Raw genomic sequence first — 17013 nt, 5'->3', positions numbered from 1 at the left:
TAAGCAGCATACCATACAGGGTTTCTGCATTCTGCTAGAAGGAAATATTTTGGGCAGCTTCAGTTCCCTCGTTCCTTGCCTATATCCAGCATCCTGGATATAAAGCTTGGCATTCAGTGCAGCATTAATGGATAGGAAGGGGGTGGTATTGTTGGTTCTTCAGTGCAAGCTACTGGATAGGGAAACATGATATCCTTGAGCATGTTGTGGGAAAGGGGACACCAACAAAAATAACAAAGCTGAGGTGTACAAGTAAGTAATAGGACATAAATTGCCCTGCTAAGCATGCCAAAGAGTAGCTATTAGTCAATTCTCATCAAGTTGCCCACTGTGGATTCGAAGACAAGAGCTTGTGACAAATTACACCCAAGCAACTCTTATGCCTAAAGAAGAGGGAAGCCAGGTGACTACTGTGTCCTCTGAAGGCAGCAGGACACTGCAGTTAAAACTAGCTATGCCCACTTCAGTACCAGTTTCTAACTAAGATGGATCATGTGTCATATCCAAAGAATGTTTTAGAGGCATTATGGGGTGGGGGGAGGGTGAATCTGAGCCAGGAAGGGGGTGAGGACAGCGGTGGAGGTCTCTGCCATATCCAATCCCCTCCCAAGCCTGAAATCCCAACATGTAGCAGTCTGGATTTGAACCAGCTATACTGCTGTTGTGAATATGAGTAGCCCCATAGACTGAGGCTGTGGGGCTTTACCCAGGTAAGGGGATGAAGATACATAAGAACAGCCCCACTGGATCAGGCCATAGGCCCATCTAGTCCAGCTTCTTGTATCTCACAGCGGCCCACCAAATGCCCCAGGGAGCACACCTGATAACAAGAGACCTCATTCTGGTGCCCTCCCTTGCATCTGGCATTCTGACATAGCCCATTTCTAAAATTAGGTTGTACATGCACATCATGGCTTGTAACCCATAATGGATTTTTCCTCCAGAAACTTGTCCAATCCCCTTTTAAAGGCGTCCAGGCCAGACGCCATCACCACATCCTGCAGCAAGGAGTTCCACAGACCAACCACATGCTGAGTAAAGAAAAATTTCCTTTTGTCTCAACCCTGTCTTCAGGTCATTTATGAAGAGGTTGAAAAGCACCGGTCCCTGGACAGATCCTTGGGGCACACCGCTTTTCACCTCTCTCCATTGTGAAAATTGCCCATTGACACCCACTCTCTGTTTCCTGGCCTTCAACCAGTTCTCAATCCATGAGAGGACCTGTCCTCTAATTCCCTGACTGTGGAGTTTTTTCAGTAGCCTTTGATGAGGGACCATGTTGAACGCCTTCTGAAAGTCCAGATATATAATGTCTATGGGTTCTCCCGCATCCACATGCCTGTTGACCTTTTCAAAGAATTCTATAAGGTTTATGAGGCAAGACTTACCCTTACAGAAGCCATGCTGATTCTCCCTCAGCAAGGCCTGTTCACCTATGTGTTTTGAGATCCTATCTTTGATGAGGCATTCCACCATCTTACCCAGTATAGATGTTAGGCTGACCGGCCTATAGTTTCCCGGGTCCCCCCTCTTTCCCTTTTTAAAGATAGGTGTGACATTTGCTATCCTCCAATCTTCTGGCACCGTGGCCGTTTTGAGGGACAAGTTGCATACCTTAGTCAAGAGATCTGCAACTTCACTCTTCAATTCCTTAATAACTCTTGGGTGGATGCCATCAGGGCCTGGTGACTTATTGATCCTTAATTTATCAATGAGGTCTGAAACATCTTCTCTTTTAACCTCTATCTGACTTAATTCCTCAGTCAGGAGGGGCTGTTCTGGCAGCGGTTCCCTTTATGTTCCCTTTATGCTGAGGAGACCTTCAGCAGCCACACCTAAATCCAAAACTGGATTTAAACATGTAGGCACACACTAAAGTAGCCTGTGACAGGCTCTGTCTGAGCAGTATGGTGGAGCAAAGGAGAAGGAGTTAAGCCTCTCTGCACCACCTTCCTGCTCTAATGTAGCTTCCTTTGGAAGAAAGATGGAACTTTAACAGGTTGTCTGAACTGAACTGAACTGAACAAGTAAAGCAATGAGATTAACTGCACTGTACATTTGAGAAGTGTAGATATCTTTCCCCAGGAAGCTTCTTTTAATGCTCCTACAGAATGGAAAGGCCTTTGGTGCTTAATATTTTATCCTCTGAAAGCCCAAACCATTCAAACGGTGAGATGCCAAGAAATAACCTTACCTGTCTCAGAAGAATGAGCATTGAAAGTGACCTTCATAAGATTTGCCCCATCGGTCTGCCAAGTATAGTATTTCATAACAGTAGCAAATCCGTCGTCTCAGCCATGAGATTTTATAGGGCATATCTCATCTCGCCAGTGTGCTGTTCATTAATCTCTGTTGCTGAACACAGCCCAATTCCACTGATCCCTTCTTAAGTCCCCAGGACGATGTCTTCATTATTGATCGGTATGACAGTTGCACCTATCCTCTGTTACAAAACTAATTCCTGAAAAATTGCATAGATAGCCTTGGTTGGGAGATGGCCCTAATGGGAGAAATGTTCATGTCTATCCAGGAGTCATGCTGGTATTCTTGTGTGTGTGGAAGGAAGGAAGGGTGACTGGAAAAAAAGAATCAGATGGGAGAAAAAATGCAAACATAGTATGTTACTACTAGATATGATGCCAGTAGTGTAGTTAGGGGGAGGGGCAAAACAGTAAGTACTGCTGACGGCACAATGTGCCCATGTAAGTGGCCCACCCACTCAGTCATTTTAGGCAGTGATGGCAATGTGCAGGAGATACTGCTTGGTTTGGCAAGCCACCTGCACTTTGCTGTAGCTGCCTGGAATGGCTCAGATGGTGAGTGGGAGGGGCGCTTACATGGTACACTGTGGCACCTGCAATATATACTGTTTTAACCCCCCTCTAGATACACTACTGAATGCTGCTAATAAGCTACACACAGACCCCTTATACTCTTAAGCTCTGCCTATGTCTCGCTCTGAAATCAAAAGTGCATATTGTGCTCTTTGTTTCAAATAATGTAAAATTATGGGGAAAAAAGCAGTACACTTAAGGTAGGTTTTGTTTTTTTAATTACACAGTTTCTTGCTAATTTAAGACTAGTGAGGAGTATGTGCCTTGTGTAATACGAGATCAGCATCTCTTCTAGGAAATCGCACACAAGCTTATGTAAGCCTGTTGATATTTTTCCACCCCAATGAAATTCAGGGCGTGGACTCACTTTGTTTGTGTTGCAGCTGTTAGTTCCTTATAGTGGGGGGGGGGGCTGCTAGTTGGTTGCATTATGACTTCACGGCTTTTCTCTCTAGGACTATTTATGAACAAACCAGCATGTGTGTGTAAGGGGGACTCTTTGGAGGTGCACGAGTATAGCTTTCCATGCTGAAAATCTGAAACAAAAGTGCTTGGTATGTTGCTGAATGCAGTGCATTGCTGTGGATTTATTAAGATTCTAGATAGAGTTGTTTTTTGTTTTTTTTAAACAATTAAAAGTACTGTTTGAATTATTCTGAAGGGCTTTCCTAGGATGCATATTTAGAAATGGAACTGTTCTTATCTGAAGCATTTCAGTCATACTATAACGCACATGCAAATATAATTGGTCAGCTAACAAAGTTAACCTTTCTTAGTTCTGTGGATTGTTTTAGACTGCAGGTCATCATACCCTATGGGGATGTCCTTCGCGTAACATTTTGAGAGGAGACCACAAGGGGAATGCTTTCCCTGCTTCAGAATGATTGTGTAGTTCAACAATGCTGTCACTTGAGCACCAAGATTCTTTGGTGATCTTTTATTCCCCTCTGTCTCTACAAAATTAAATATTGTGAAGTCTACAATTCATGTATATACACAACTGAACTTTGGTTTCTTAGTGATTGTACAAGCATTTTTGGTCCTGTTTTTATGAGGAAATGTCAATTAAATCAAGTTAAATTGTTCTGTGCTTATAGAATAGGAAAGCATTACTAACTAAAAGAAATGGCTGTAGTGGTGATAATTGAAATGATTGCAGTACATGTAGTGCCTAGAAAAAGAAATCCATGTTGTGGGAATGTTTAGTATATCCCTTCTTTTTTCATCCTGGACATTTGTGTCCCAGTATATGTATATTTGTATTAGATGTATGTTTTAATTTTTGAAATGCAAAGGTAGAGTTAGGGTTACAGCTGGGATAAGAGGTTTAGGATATATAACATGGGGTTTGTTGTTCAGTTTTCCCCTGAGGGCTGGGGATAAGAATAGGCCCTCAGTTTGGCTGTACTTGTCGTAAGAGGCGACTGAACAGCCACCGGGTAGATGGGACTTGATAGCCTGGGAAGGCAGCTCATCTGAGAGAAGGAAAACTCTGATCCCAAACCTCCACTGCCTTCTGGCTACATCCAGTTATGAAAAAGGCTTCAGGAGTCAACCTCGAGGCAAAATCCGGAGCTGGAGTCCCTGAGGCAGTTCACGGCTGAACATAGTCACGTTCTGGCAACTCCTGCGACGTCGCTGGAACCAACCGTATTGGCCTCTGCCTTTCCATTGGACCATTTCAGCGACGTGGAGAGGGGGGATTTGCTGCATGGGTAACAGTCTGTCCTCCATATCTGCTTTACCCAGGCTTTGCGCACTGGAGAGGACACTCTGTTCCAGAACACTATTCAGAGTGCGATACCATAGTCTTCCGAGACTGAAGGATGCCTACAATGGTTGTTCAGTTATAGCGGGATGCAAATAACTGGGACACAGAAACAAAAAACCAGATGCCAAAGTCCAGGGACACCACTGACCAGAATGCATTTGACCATCACACAATTGTCCAGGATGCAATACGCTAGTGCCTGGAACTATGGTTATTCAGTTGAATATGTTCAAAAATGGATATATTTCTTATTTTTCTTAAGGTATTCTAATATTTGAGAAACTTGTATGTGAATGCCAACAGTTCAGTGGCTGTTCCAGTTTTTCTTTTGGGGGGGGCATGGGGCTTGAGGGCCAGTGAGGACCCTAATTAGGGTTGCAACTTTCTGGAATTCCTGATATAAAGTCCCTAGGAATCTGCATCAATCACCCGGTGACTACTGAAAGCAACCCTGGAGTTTTTAACAGGGCTTATTGACATAACATCGCATTGAAAAAAAAATCCAGGAATAGCTTCCATTCTGCCCCCAATGGTATTTTCCTCCATGCTTTGGAAAGTGTGCATATGTACCAGTTATTCTCCTCCCCATGGTGCTTGCAAACAGTATAATGGGTGGGTGAAAGTCCTCCATCAGTGTTGTACAGGTACGCGCCACATAGTGAAGTTCCAGGGACTGACCGACCACATATCTGGTGGTGGGCCCACCAAACTCACTGGGCTAGCTTCCTTACCAGCTCAACCATTCTTCCTTGCTGGCTCAAAAGTCTGCGCACTTTCCGTCGGCGCTTTCTCTGGAAAGAACGCAGATAACTGTGATCCTTCTGGCTCTGCAAAGCATTCTGGGTTGTTAAAGGGCTTCCACAAGGCATTCTGGAGCAGAAGTGGCAACCATTAGCAGTTGTCCAGGCACTGACCAAAGCACCTAACAATGGGGTTTGCAGAATGGATCCCCATCCATAATTAACACATATTTGTATTTACAGGTACAAAGGAGAACTCACGTCTGCCATCTCCCGCTGCCTCATGGTAAGCATCCCTATTGGGCCCTGGACGTCCAGCTGACCTAGCTAGGGATGGAGGAGGGCACAGCAGCAGGGTTTGAAAAATGTGTTGTGAAACAAGAGTACAACTTGCTCCTGCCTCAGCAACCCTCTGTCTCCCAGTAAGCTGGTCGAGGACCCAAATGGCCCAGTGCTGTTGGGACAGAACATCCAGAAATTATAAAATGGCACTGGAAGAAGAAGGTCTGCTGATGTTGCTATCACCACTGTTCCCCCCACAATTGTTCAGTATGCATCTCCCTGGACTCTGACTTGCTGGGCAGCAGTAAGAAGCAGGCACAGGTCTTCAGTGCTCTAGGGATGGCCATGCACGAGTGTGGGCCTGTGAAAGATTTATTACACTGGAAATGTGGCGATGAGGAATGGCAGTACACTTCATTAATTCTTCTATAGGGGCCAAATAAATTTGTTAAGATCTGGAAAAAAAACAAAACAAAAACTTTAGCTTAATGTGGTGAGTATTTTAGGCTTCCCTTCTGCTATGATAGCCTACCTATAAGCAATGCACAAAAAATTATTAGTGGCTGTTGACTAACAGAGAGTAGTTATAATACCCTTCCTTTTATTTCCCTGAATTCAAATGCATGACCAATGAAGGAAAAATTGCCAAGAGTTCTAGTTTTTATTATAGTTGTACACAAACTATAGTTCTTTCCTGTCTGGGTGCTCTGTTTTAATTTCTGTTTTATACATGTGTTTCTAAGTTGTCCAGTTCGCTGAAAGAAATGGATTCAAAATCAACACAACACAAGCACCTTGTATCAAATGAATTCTTTCAGAAGTCAAACCACAAGGAAGGTAAATGCTCTTCCCTCCTCTTCTCTTTGGTGTCTTGCTTGGTTTTCAGGAAAACATTCCCCACACTTGCTTCAGTGTGGTGTATTAGCCATTACTATATAGAAAATGTCAGTGTGTGCCAACACCACAACTCCAATGTTGAAGTTGAAGCTGGCAGTGCACACAAAACAGAGACCATGTTTGTGAGTTCATATCTAAGCAGACTTTCCAAACATTTATCCTGTTGCAGTGTACTAATCTGTGTCATCCTCTAAAAATAATTATATGACTATCCCACAGCTTATAGGAAGAATGCGCTGCCTCCGACACATTCTTGGCATCACCTGGCAAGACAAAGTTCCAGGTCATGTTGTGAGAATGGATGATGGCCGGATCCCAAAGGATCTCTTCTATGGAGAACTCGTGCAAGGAAAGTGCCCTACAGGTAGACCACAGCTGCGATACAAGGACATCTGCAAGAAGGATCAGAAGGCCTTAGGAGTGGACCTCAACAAGTGGGAAACCTTGGCCTCTGAGCGGCCCGCTTGGAGGCAGGCTGTGCAGCATGGCCTTTCCCAGTTTGAAGAGACACTTGGCCAACAGTCTGAGGCAAAGAGGCAAAGAAGGAAGGCCCATAGCCAGGGAGACAGACCAGGGACAGACTGCACTTGCTCGCAGTGTGGAAGGGATTGTCACTCCCGAATTGGCCTTTTCAACCACACTAGACGCTGTTCCAGAACCACCATTCAGAGCGTGATACCATAGTCTTTCGAGACTGAAGGTTGCCAACACACATAGGAAGAAACACCTTACACACTGCAAGACTAAAATGGGACAATCCTATGTCTTTTATGAGATGTTTCACAATTCAGGCAGTGACAAGTGCAGGTTTGCCACTGATTCAACCCTAGTGAGCGTACCTTTATAATACATTTGTGTGCAAGCACATGCATTCATGCTTCACATTTCAAAGTGTACATATTACCAGCCCAAACCCATAAATGTCTATTCAGAAGTCCCCTTGAGATCAATGGGCCTTACTACTAGGTAAGTGTACTCCTAAAATATGTAATGTATGAAACTGCACTTGAAACTTTTCTATCACTTTCAGATGTCGGTGCCTGTGTGTGTGTGTGTGTGTGTGTGAGAGAGAGAGAGAGAGAGAGAGAGGGAATAGATCTATCAGTAGTTCCTTGTCATCATGAGAATGTGCTACCACCAGGTTCAGTGGCAGTATATCTCTGTGTACCAGTTTCAGAGGAGCAATGGCAGAAATGTGCCTTTTTCTCCTGTTTGTGGACTTCCCAGAGGCACCTGGTGGGTCACTGTGGGAAAAAGACAGGACTTTGAACTGATCCATCAATCCAGATCCAACTGAGCTGTGCAATGGGGAAGAGAAACAGATATGTGCATAGTGATATCATTAATAATGGACATCATGGAGTTATAATTAATCTTAGAGAGGTGTAGAATATAATTAAGGTGGAGGATTGTAATGCATTTTAAGTGATTATGAAGGGAAGTCTCTTTGCAAAGGAGTGGCTCTTCCTGTAGGACAGGGGTCTCCAAACCCTTGCCCGGGGGCCAGATGTGGCCTGCAGCAAGCCTCTATCCGGCCTGCAGCCAGCCTCTTGTCCCCTGAAAGCCTCTGGTCCACCTGACTGAACGTAACCGGAGCTGTGCTCTGATTTCATCTGAAGGGTGTTCTGAGGGCCGGAGAGGCTGAGTTAATGAGCCCACTCATTCATTTATTCATTCAACTAAGTTCCATCTCTTATTTATTTAAATTTTATATTTAAATTTTTTTTCTGGCCCTTAGCAATGCACCAGATATTTCATGCGACCCTCTGAAAGTTTGGAGACCCCTGCTGTAGGATATCATTTATTTAATGCGACCGATTAATGCTTGCTTTCCCCCAACGTTTTGCAAGGGGCTCATTTTTCTGTGTTTGAAAGTGAAGAAAAAAAATCTCATGATTTAAAATCTTTACTGGGAAGGCATATACACACAGAGAGACTTGGTTTTCCAGATATGTGATGAGAAACAGTGACAAGAAAAGGCATCTTGCATAAGAACGGAACAAGATCCACCGAAGGATGATAGAGTTAATGTGAACTCAGCATTTAACAGGTTTTGCTTTCCTTAAAATAGAAGCGAGAAAGAGTAGAAGGTGGGGAACGTGTTAGTGTGAGAAATCTTGATGAAGTGGCAATTCAGTTAATAGGATTTGGGGAGGGGTTTGATAGAGTGAAACGGAATATTCACAAGCATCACTATCCCAGCCTGTTAATCGACTGTTCATATTTAGTGTTGTATATACAATCAGGTTTACATGAGCCATATCTATGCCTTGATGAAATCCTGCAATGATCTTGGAGAATGCTCGAGTCTTGACCTCGCTTGACCTGATTGCAGCTCTGAGGCAAGGAGCTGCTAACCCATGCAAAGCCCTATTGGGGGGGGGGGAGAGTTTCAGTGACCTGAGAGGACCCCTTAAGAGGGTGAACAAGAGATACTTCTGAGGACAACTGTATTTGAGACCAGACCTCAAGGTGCCTGTGTGACTATGGAGTGAGGAGATATGCCTTGTGCAAGACTAAAGGAATTGGGAGGGGTCATAGAAAATGATACAAGCCGGTGGGACCAGGCTTCAGAGTTGCGGGCCCAACTGGAAGCATTTTTTGTGGGGCCGCAGGTTCACAGCCAAGGTCTGTAGAACCTTAGCCCCTTTGACGAGCAGGCGAGAGCTCTGCAACTGGCTCTGTGGCTAGCAAGACCAGCAAGTGGCTCTTTGGCCAGTATGAAGCCTCCTGCACACGAGGTCCAGCTGTAGCCTGTTGCTTTGCTTAACCAAGGTCATATGGCGAGGGAGAGCTGCAGAGGCCAGCCTGCATCTGAGAAAGGCCTCTAGTATGCTTTTCAAGCAGCAGGCTGTGGAGTTGTCCCCCCTCCCCCTTTTTTTTACCAACAGACTCTCATAGTGACGAAATCTGCTGGTGTGCTTTCACAGAGTACTTTCTGGACAGTGGTCTGGCTCCAAAGTTCTGCAGGACCCATATTGGCTTTCTGGTACCTTAAAGTCAGTGATGGATGTTTGGGAAATGCTTTGCTAAAGCTCCATATACTGTATGTCAATTCCCAACTGCTTTCACCACTATTTTATGTAGTTTCTGTCTCAGGAAGCCAAACCCCCTTATGTTGTCAAAAAGCCAAACCCTCTCTGAGCATGTGTTACATGACCACAATGCCTCACTCTAGGATTTCCGTAGTTGAGCCAATTGCAGCTGCTTGAAAGTGCTTCAGATTGATTCCTCAGTCTAAAGCCCTGTCACCTTGGTATGTGACCTCCACTGTCCTGTTCCCGTTGGAGGCAAAGTCACCATGTTAGTACCTTAAGATGGATGGTTGTTTTTAAATAACTGCTACTGATCCAGTGCACTGGAACATCATTTGGAAGAGGCAACTTTCCTCTTCAGTGAGAAAGGGGGCCTGAGCCCCTGATCTGCCTGTGATGGATCAGAAGAAAGATCTTGGGGTGCTCGCGGACAGCAAAATGAAAGTGTTGACCCAGTGTGTGGCAGCTGTGAAGAAGATCGATTCCATGCTTGGAATAATTAAAAAAGGGATTGAGAATAAAACAACCAATAGTATTATGCCATTGTACAAATCAATGGTAAGGCCACATCTGGGGTTTTGTATCCAGTTCTGGTCGCCACATCTCAAAAAGGATACATAGGCATCCCCCAGTATCTGCGGGGTATCAGTTCCAGGCCCCCTCACCACTGATATGGGGCAACCCTATCTCCGCTGCCCCTGTGGTCCCCCCCACGCCCTTTAAAGTTGTTTAGGTGCTTACAAGGGTGAAAGTATTTCTTCTTTTTATAGGTTGCTAATTTAGGTAGCTGATTTCCTGCTAGTATTCGATCTAAACCTCCATTCTTCCCTCTGTGAGGTTTTGAACTGTAACTTTTGTCTTGGGGTTTGTGTTTCTCATTGGTGCGGAATGAAGAAGAAATAAAATCCTATTATCACAGCTTTATGTATGGCAAGTATGATGGATAGCAGTACCTGCCAGCCACATATATTATACGAAGCAATTCACTGTCGGGAACATTTGTGGATAGTGATATAACTCACATGATTTGGTGTTTGAGAGGGCAGCCTGACCATATAAAGGTTAGTGGTTGGGAGCCCAATCCTTTTGATTCCCCGTGTTGTTGCAGCAGCACCAAAATGCCTGTTGCTGCATCTTGTAGTGGAAGGGTGGTCCAGGAAGTCTCCTCTGGCTAAGAAATAATTGTTGCCTTACCTGGGGCTAAACCTGCATGTCATGGGGGGGGGGGTCTACTTGAACCTGCGCTAGCTAAATAGCTGACTCAGGTCCATGTGGACCTGCGCCACAGGATTGGGTCTGGGGAGGAAGTTAGGATGTGGTGGCCACTGCCGAAAGTGCACCCATTCTGGACCCAATCCATTCTCCCCCACCTTCTTCCATGTCCCCCACCTACTGGCAGCCCAATCCTGAGCTGCCTGGTGCCTGGGGCTGCAGCAGCGCCATATGGCTGTCATGGCACTCTGACTGCACTGGAAAGCTGCTAGCAGCTCCTGACGCCTCCTTGGGGGAAGGGGACATCCATTCCTTCAAATAAGGTAAGCGGCCCTGCAACAGGGCTACTTGACTCTGTGTCAGCTATTTAGCCGGCTCAGAGTAAAGCAGTCCCGTGTCAGTCCAAGAGGTCTGACGCAGGGCTTGGGATCCCACCCCCTCCCTTCCCCGCCACGTCTTCTCCTCACCCTCCCCCCAGTCCGGAACGCCTCCCCCACGCCTCGACTTACCTCTCTGCCACCTGGTGCTTCTCATGGAGTGCCAGGTGGCAGGGGGCTCATGTTGAGCCTGCTCTGGCACTGGGCCAGCATTGACTGCTGCAAGCGTGCCTTATAGCATGTTTGTGACAGTGCGTGCAGGTGGTGAGCCGGCACGCATTCTTCAGGATTGGGCTTTATTTCCTTTGTTGGCCTCACACTGCTCCAGAGCACTTGGGAAGGCTCCAGCCTTCCCATTGGTGCTTCAACAGCGTGCTACCAGAGCGCCTTTGACAACGTGTGCTGACTGTTTTATGGCAAGCACCAGCAGAAGAACACTGTTAATGACCAGTGAGGATTGGGCTGTGGATCATTAAGGTATCTTAGTTGAGCTCTACTTCTCAATATATTGTATGCTTTTTTTGTTTGTTTGTTTGTTTTATTACTAGGACAAAATGGAGATGAGGAGATAGTTGCAGAAATCATGGGAAGATGTTTCTGCCCTTCACTGATAACCACACGACCCTGGGAAGGATTCCATTTTGTTGGCCAAGAGATAAAGATTACAGAAGCCACTGACAGTTATGGAGCTGTAGTCTGGCCTTCGGTATAGTAGTCAAACAATATTATGGGCTCTCTATATAGTTAGTTAGTTAACCTTTATTGGCATTATAAATATTACAGCAAACAACTGACAACAAAGTGGAACAATACAACCGTTATCCACTAGACTAGTTCAGGAAAACTAAATAGAGAAAAAAGAGATAGGATCTAGAAAGAAAAGGAGCCAGAAGGGACAACCTTATCCTTTCAGTAAAACAGGTGTAAGATGGAAAAAGGTGACTACAAAAATTTTAAAGAAGATTTTATAGAACTAAAGTCCGGCGTTTTTTGTAATATATAGGCCAGGAAACTAGCCACTGAATACGTCAAGGGAGCAATAGAGTCTTCCAACAACTGGGGAAGGGGTGATACCTGAGGGGGAAAATTAGAAATCCAGGATTCTAGATAAATCCTACGATGAGAATCATGAGAGGGACAAAAAAGCAAAATGTGTAAAAGAGTATCCGGGGTCTCCCCACAGAATAAACATAATCGTTTCTCGCGAGGAACTCGCATGAAACGACCATAATGAACAGCTGAGGGAAATATGTTGAGTCTAGCGAGCATGAAGGCTCTCTTCAGTCTAGGATTAGTGAGGTGAAAAAAATAGTTTGAAGTGACAACAACATGTTGAGGAAAAAGACCTAGGGAAAGGGGGGAACAGGTCAAATTAAGAGAATTTTTTAAAGAATTGAATTCAGCTAGAAAAAGGTGGTCTTTGATAATTTTATAAGCTTGAGATAAGTTTAGATCAGCAAGTAATTCTACTGATAGGTTAATAGAGTGGAGTTTAGTTTCCACTATTTTAAACCAAATAAAGATATACGTGTCACTCATTAATTCTGTAATTAAAGAGTCAGGGGAAGGAGATAAATGAATCCTTAACCAAAACTTAAAGGTAAAAAGCCAGGCATAAGTGGAGGGAAGGTGTAAACCAAGTTCTAACAGAATAGTGGACAACCGTATAAGATTAGGAATACCTAATATCTTTCTAAAAAAGGAAGAAGCAATATGATCCAAATCCTTAGAAACTGCCTGTATCCATATCGGGATACCGTATAATAAATGAGAAATAATTTTTGCTTTAAAAATTTGAATCGCTGCTGGGATGTATTGATTTCCTGCATTAAAATAAAAATTTGTTATAGCCAAAAGGTGGGTAGTTGTTGAAGAAATAACTGACTTTTTATGTTGAATCCATGATAAATTATGGTGAAAATGTAAACCTAGATATTTAAAAGATTTAACTTGAGTGTAAAATTGGGAGTTGATTGACCATATAGAAGGAGCCCAGGAGCGGGAAAAAACCATAATTTTTGTTTTGTTGACATTAATTACAAGATCATTTGAATGACAATAAACTTGAAATTTGGAAATGAGCTCACGAAGACCGGATTTTGTGAGTGAGAGAAGTACTGTATCATCGGCATAAAGAAGAATCGGAATTGGCTTTTTATTTATTACAGGAAAGGAATGAGAGGTGGTGGTTAAGCTGGCAGGAAGATCGGCTATGAATAAATTAAAAAGAAGAGGGGCAAGGATGCAACCTTGCCTCACTCCTTTATTGATAGGAAAACTAGAAGAGAGAATATTGGTAAAAGGAAGACGGATTTGACATGGCTCTCTATATATCATACTAAACAATTCATTGTCAGGAGTGTTTGTGGAAAGGGACATAACTCAACTGACTTGGTGTTTAAGAGGGCAGCCGTGGCAGCACAGAGGTTAGCAGCTTAGTGATTAGGTCACCCACCTCTCTTTAGCTGAGCTTGGCTATCTGAAGCAAAGCGCTATAAATTATTTGGTGTGAAACCTACAGCATTTCAAACAGTCACAGCATTTAAATCCCGCAAAACCAATTTCCTCTGAGAATGTGGCTTTAAGGTTGGGGAGCGTACATAGGGGAGTAGTGTACCGCCCCACTCCTAGATCTTTCTGATGTTCTAAACACCACATTTAAAATGAGGCAAAACCAGGCTTGGGAAACTCTTGGTAAAGTGCCCTCCGGGGAGACTCAGTGGCAGCAGCAATAACCGTCCTTTCAGTGTCTAGTGACGGGCAGCCACCATGTTAATTTTCCATCATGCTCCCAACATAGTACAGCTCCAGGATATTATGGTCAAAGAGAATGTCTGCCAACCATGAGGCCTGCTTGAGAGGAAAACATGTAAAGAAGGGTAGGGATTAGTGGTCAACCCTGCCAGGATTCTTGGGCCCCAGCAGCTGCTCAAGGATTCTATGTGCTGATGACTCTTCCCTAGAGCAGACATCATGGAGTCTATAAGGAGTCTACTAAGGAGTGCGCTTTTGGGAAACGAGAACTCTAATTCATCATGTAAAAGGGTCTTTACAGCTTCGAAAAATACTCTATAAAAAGAAACTAGTGTTTTGTTTTTAATTTTTCATGTGACAAATACTTCTCATGTCAAAAATTATTTTTGTTCATATAATCACTGAGGTAATTCTCCGCCACCTTTATCTGGTCAATCATTCTCATGATTGAGCTTCCTTGCTGAATTACAGCTGTAGTTTCTCTTGCTGCTAATGAAAACAATTTTTATTTATTGCTACTGTTTTCCCCCATCCACCTGCTGCTATTCCCCCCCCCCCCCCGCAGGCTCTTGTTCTGTGCCACTTTTTGGAAACAAATGCCAAGCGCTATAACTGGACCGACAAAAATGTCATTGAAATTGGAGCTGGGACAGGTCTGGTCTCTATTGTAGCCAGCTTCCTTGGTGAGTAGTTTGAATGGCTATGCTGGGTTTTGAATTAACATGGCTGATAAGAAGTCCCCAGCAGGTTTTACTTCTGTGAGAGTGAATGCTGTCATTTAGACAAAAATGCCAGTTAATCCTTTCCCCAGCTCGTTATATCAATTTATTCAGGTGAAATCAAAATTATAGGAGGCAGCAATCAGTTTAAAACTTTTATATGTTATTAGAAGCTGCCTTGTATGAATCAGACCATCAGTCCATCTAGCTCAAGGTTATCAACACAGACTGGCAGTGGCTCTCTAGGGTTTTAGACAGGAATTTTTTTTCTGCCTTACCTGGAGATGTCAGGGATTGAAACGGGAACCTTCTGCATGCAATGAGCTGTGGCTGTTTCCCAATATAATATTATATCAAAGTGCCTGTGCAGCCTGAATCTTAGTACTGTCTGTAAAGGTCATCTGGACGGGGCCCTCTTTCGTGTCACACCACCGACTGAAGCTAGGCTGGCGGCAATGTGGGCCTTTTCTGTGGTGGTGCCACTGTGGAACGCCTCCTCTCTGCAATTAAGAATTCCGCCTTTCTTGTTGGCCTTCTGGCAAGGGTTAAAAACTTTTTTAAAATTTCACATTGCTTTCTCAATTTAATGTCTTTAATCAGTTGTTGCTTCTGTCGCTATTTTGCTGCTGTTCCTTTATTTAGTGTGTGTATACCCAGCATTTTCCCCCAAGGCGGCTATTTGCTGTGGTTATTGTGTGTTTTTAGTTGTCTTTATATTGTGTTTTAGGCTTTGAATGGTTTTGTTTGCTGCTTTGCAGGTCCTGGTTACAAGGGGAGCTAAAATATTTTAAATACGTATTTAACAGAGATAACAGGAAATCTGAGAGATGCAAATAGTTAACTAGATACATATATTAAAAACATTAAATGTCCAAAACCCGGAGAATGTTGACATGTTAATATTGATAATCCCAGATGAATTTTGTGACTGTCCCCAAAGCAATATATATTACCCCACTTTTGCACAATGCATACCAGTGAACGTTAACTATAATTTTTGGGTTACTGTCTGACCAGTATACTGCAGTATACCAGTATACTGCAACTGACCAGCATTCACTGGTAGATCTCTGAATGTTCAGATATTCAAAAATTTTGCAATCATCAACAGTTCACATGTGAATTCCACCAAATTTTGGGTGAGTCCCTGCTACACATATGAATGAACTGCATGTAAATTAAGAAGTGTTTTCTGTAATTAATATTATGAAGGATTCTGACCAATCATTCCTGCATTAGGCAGAGTGCTGGTTAATTGTCCAGATTGGTTGGTTCCACCTTGGTCCGACAGTGTCTTGGTCCAACATCTTGGGAGTGTCTCTCTCTGGGAACTTGATGTTCTCTGACTGTTTCATCAGAATGCCTTCTGTCCTTGCTTGTGCTCTGTTTACATATTTGCAAAGAAAGCAGGTTTCTACCCCAGTCTTCTCAGTTCTTGGAGAAGTGGGGCATACACAATACCTGTCATGGTGAGTAAGCAATGGATCAGGGCTTTGAATCATGTTATTGAGAATTCCCATAGAAGCATGTCCTGCTTCCTCTCCTCAAGGACAACATTCATTCTGGGACTCCCCTCTGTCACAGGTGCACGTGTGACTGCAACAGACCTGCCTGAACTGCTGGGAAACCTTCAGTACAACCTTGTCAAAAACACAAAGGCGAGATGCAAGCATGAGCCGCAAGCAAAAGAGCTCTCTTGGGGTGTCGACTTGGAGAAGAACTTCCCCAGGTCTCAGTGCCAGTTTGACTACATCTTGGCTGCTGATGTTGTGTACCACCACCCTTACCTGGATGAGCTCCTGCTCACCTTTGATCACTTGTGCAAGGAGAACACCACTATCATCTGGGCCATGCGCTTCCGACAGGAGAAAGAAAACCAGTTTGTGGACACATTCCAAAAGCTGTTTAAGCTGGAAGTAATATCGGATTTTCCCAGTTTAAGTATTACCCTGTTTAAGTCCAAGAGAAGGCACAGGGTGCAAGGATCACCAGTGACTGCATCCTGATTACTAGCTAGCTTGTTAACCAGTCTTAAAATCTCTCACTGATATGCTAGTTTGGTACATGCAAGGATTTTCAAGCTGTGTATAGCAGAATTCAGGGGTTCAAAGAAGCCTTTCCAGGCATTCTGCAGAAGGTTAAACCTGCCTGCTATTAGTAATACTGAAAATTTGTATAGTGCTTTCTGAGAGCGCAAAGTGCATTACTGACATTTTTATGCCACCCTTCCTTCAAGGAGATCATGGTGTGGTGTGCATGGTTCCTCCCCTCTTTTTGTCCTCAGAACAACCCTGTGAGGAAGGTGAGGCTGAAAGGTAGTGACTGGCCCAGGAAGGATACCCAGGAAGCTTCATGGCTGAGTGGGGGCTTGAACCTGGAACCTCCCAAAGCC

At 43.9% G+C, this 17013-nt stretch overlaps 1 protein-coding gene across 1 annotated transcript; it reads left to right on the top strand.

Annotated features, from left to right (window-relative positions):
* Positions 1 to 6391: 6391 nt before the first annotated feature.
* LOC136645093 (protein-lysine methyltransferase METTL21E-like) lies at positions 6392 to 16627 on the top strand. Its single transcript, XM_066621344.1, has 4 exons — positions 6392 to 6464; positions 11697 to 11854; positions 14468 to 14585; positions 16206 to 16627. Exons 1-4 carry the CDS (start codon positions 6392 to 6394, stop codon positions 16625 to 16627), a joined length of 771 nt encoding a protein of 256 aa, XP_066477441.1.
* Positions 16628 to 17013: the final 386 nt, after the last annotated feature.

This window comes from Tiliqua scincoides, chromosome 3 (assembly GCF_035046505.1).
Source record: "Tiliqua scincoides isolate rTilSci1 chromosome 3, rTilSci1.hap2, whole genome shotgun sequence".
Lineage (NCBI taxonomy): Eukaryota > Metazoa > Chordata > Lepidosauria > Squamata > Scincidae > Tiliqua > Tiliqua scincoides.
Note: the sequence above shows the minus strand (reverse complement) of the source record. Positions and strands in the feature narration are given on the sequence as shown.

Coding starts and splice junctions, on each gene's coding strand:
- LOC136645093 (XM_066621344.1), top strand. CDS start 6,392: ATGGATTCAAAATCAACACAACACAAGCACCTTGTATCAAATGAATTC. Junction 6,465..11,696: donor GAAGTCAAACCACAAGGAAG/GTAAATGCTCTT, acceptor TTTTATTACTAG/GACAAAATGGAGATGAGGAG. Junction 14,586..16,205: donor TATTGTAGCCAGCTTCCTTG/GTGAGTAGTTTG, acceptor CCTCTGTCACAG/GTGCACGTGTGACTGCAACA.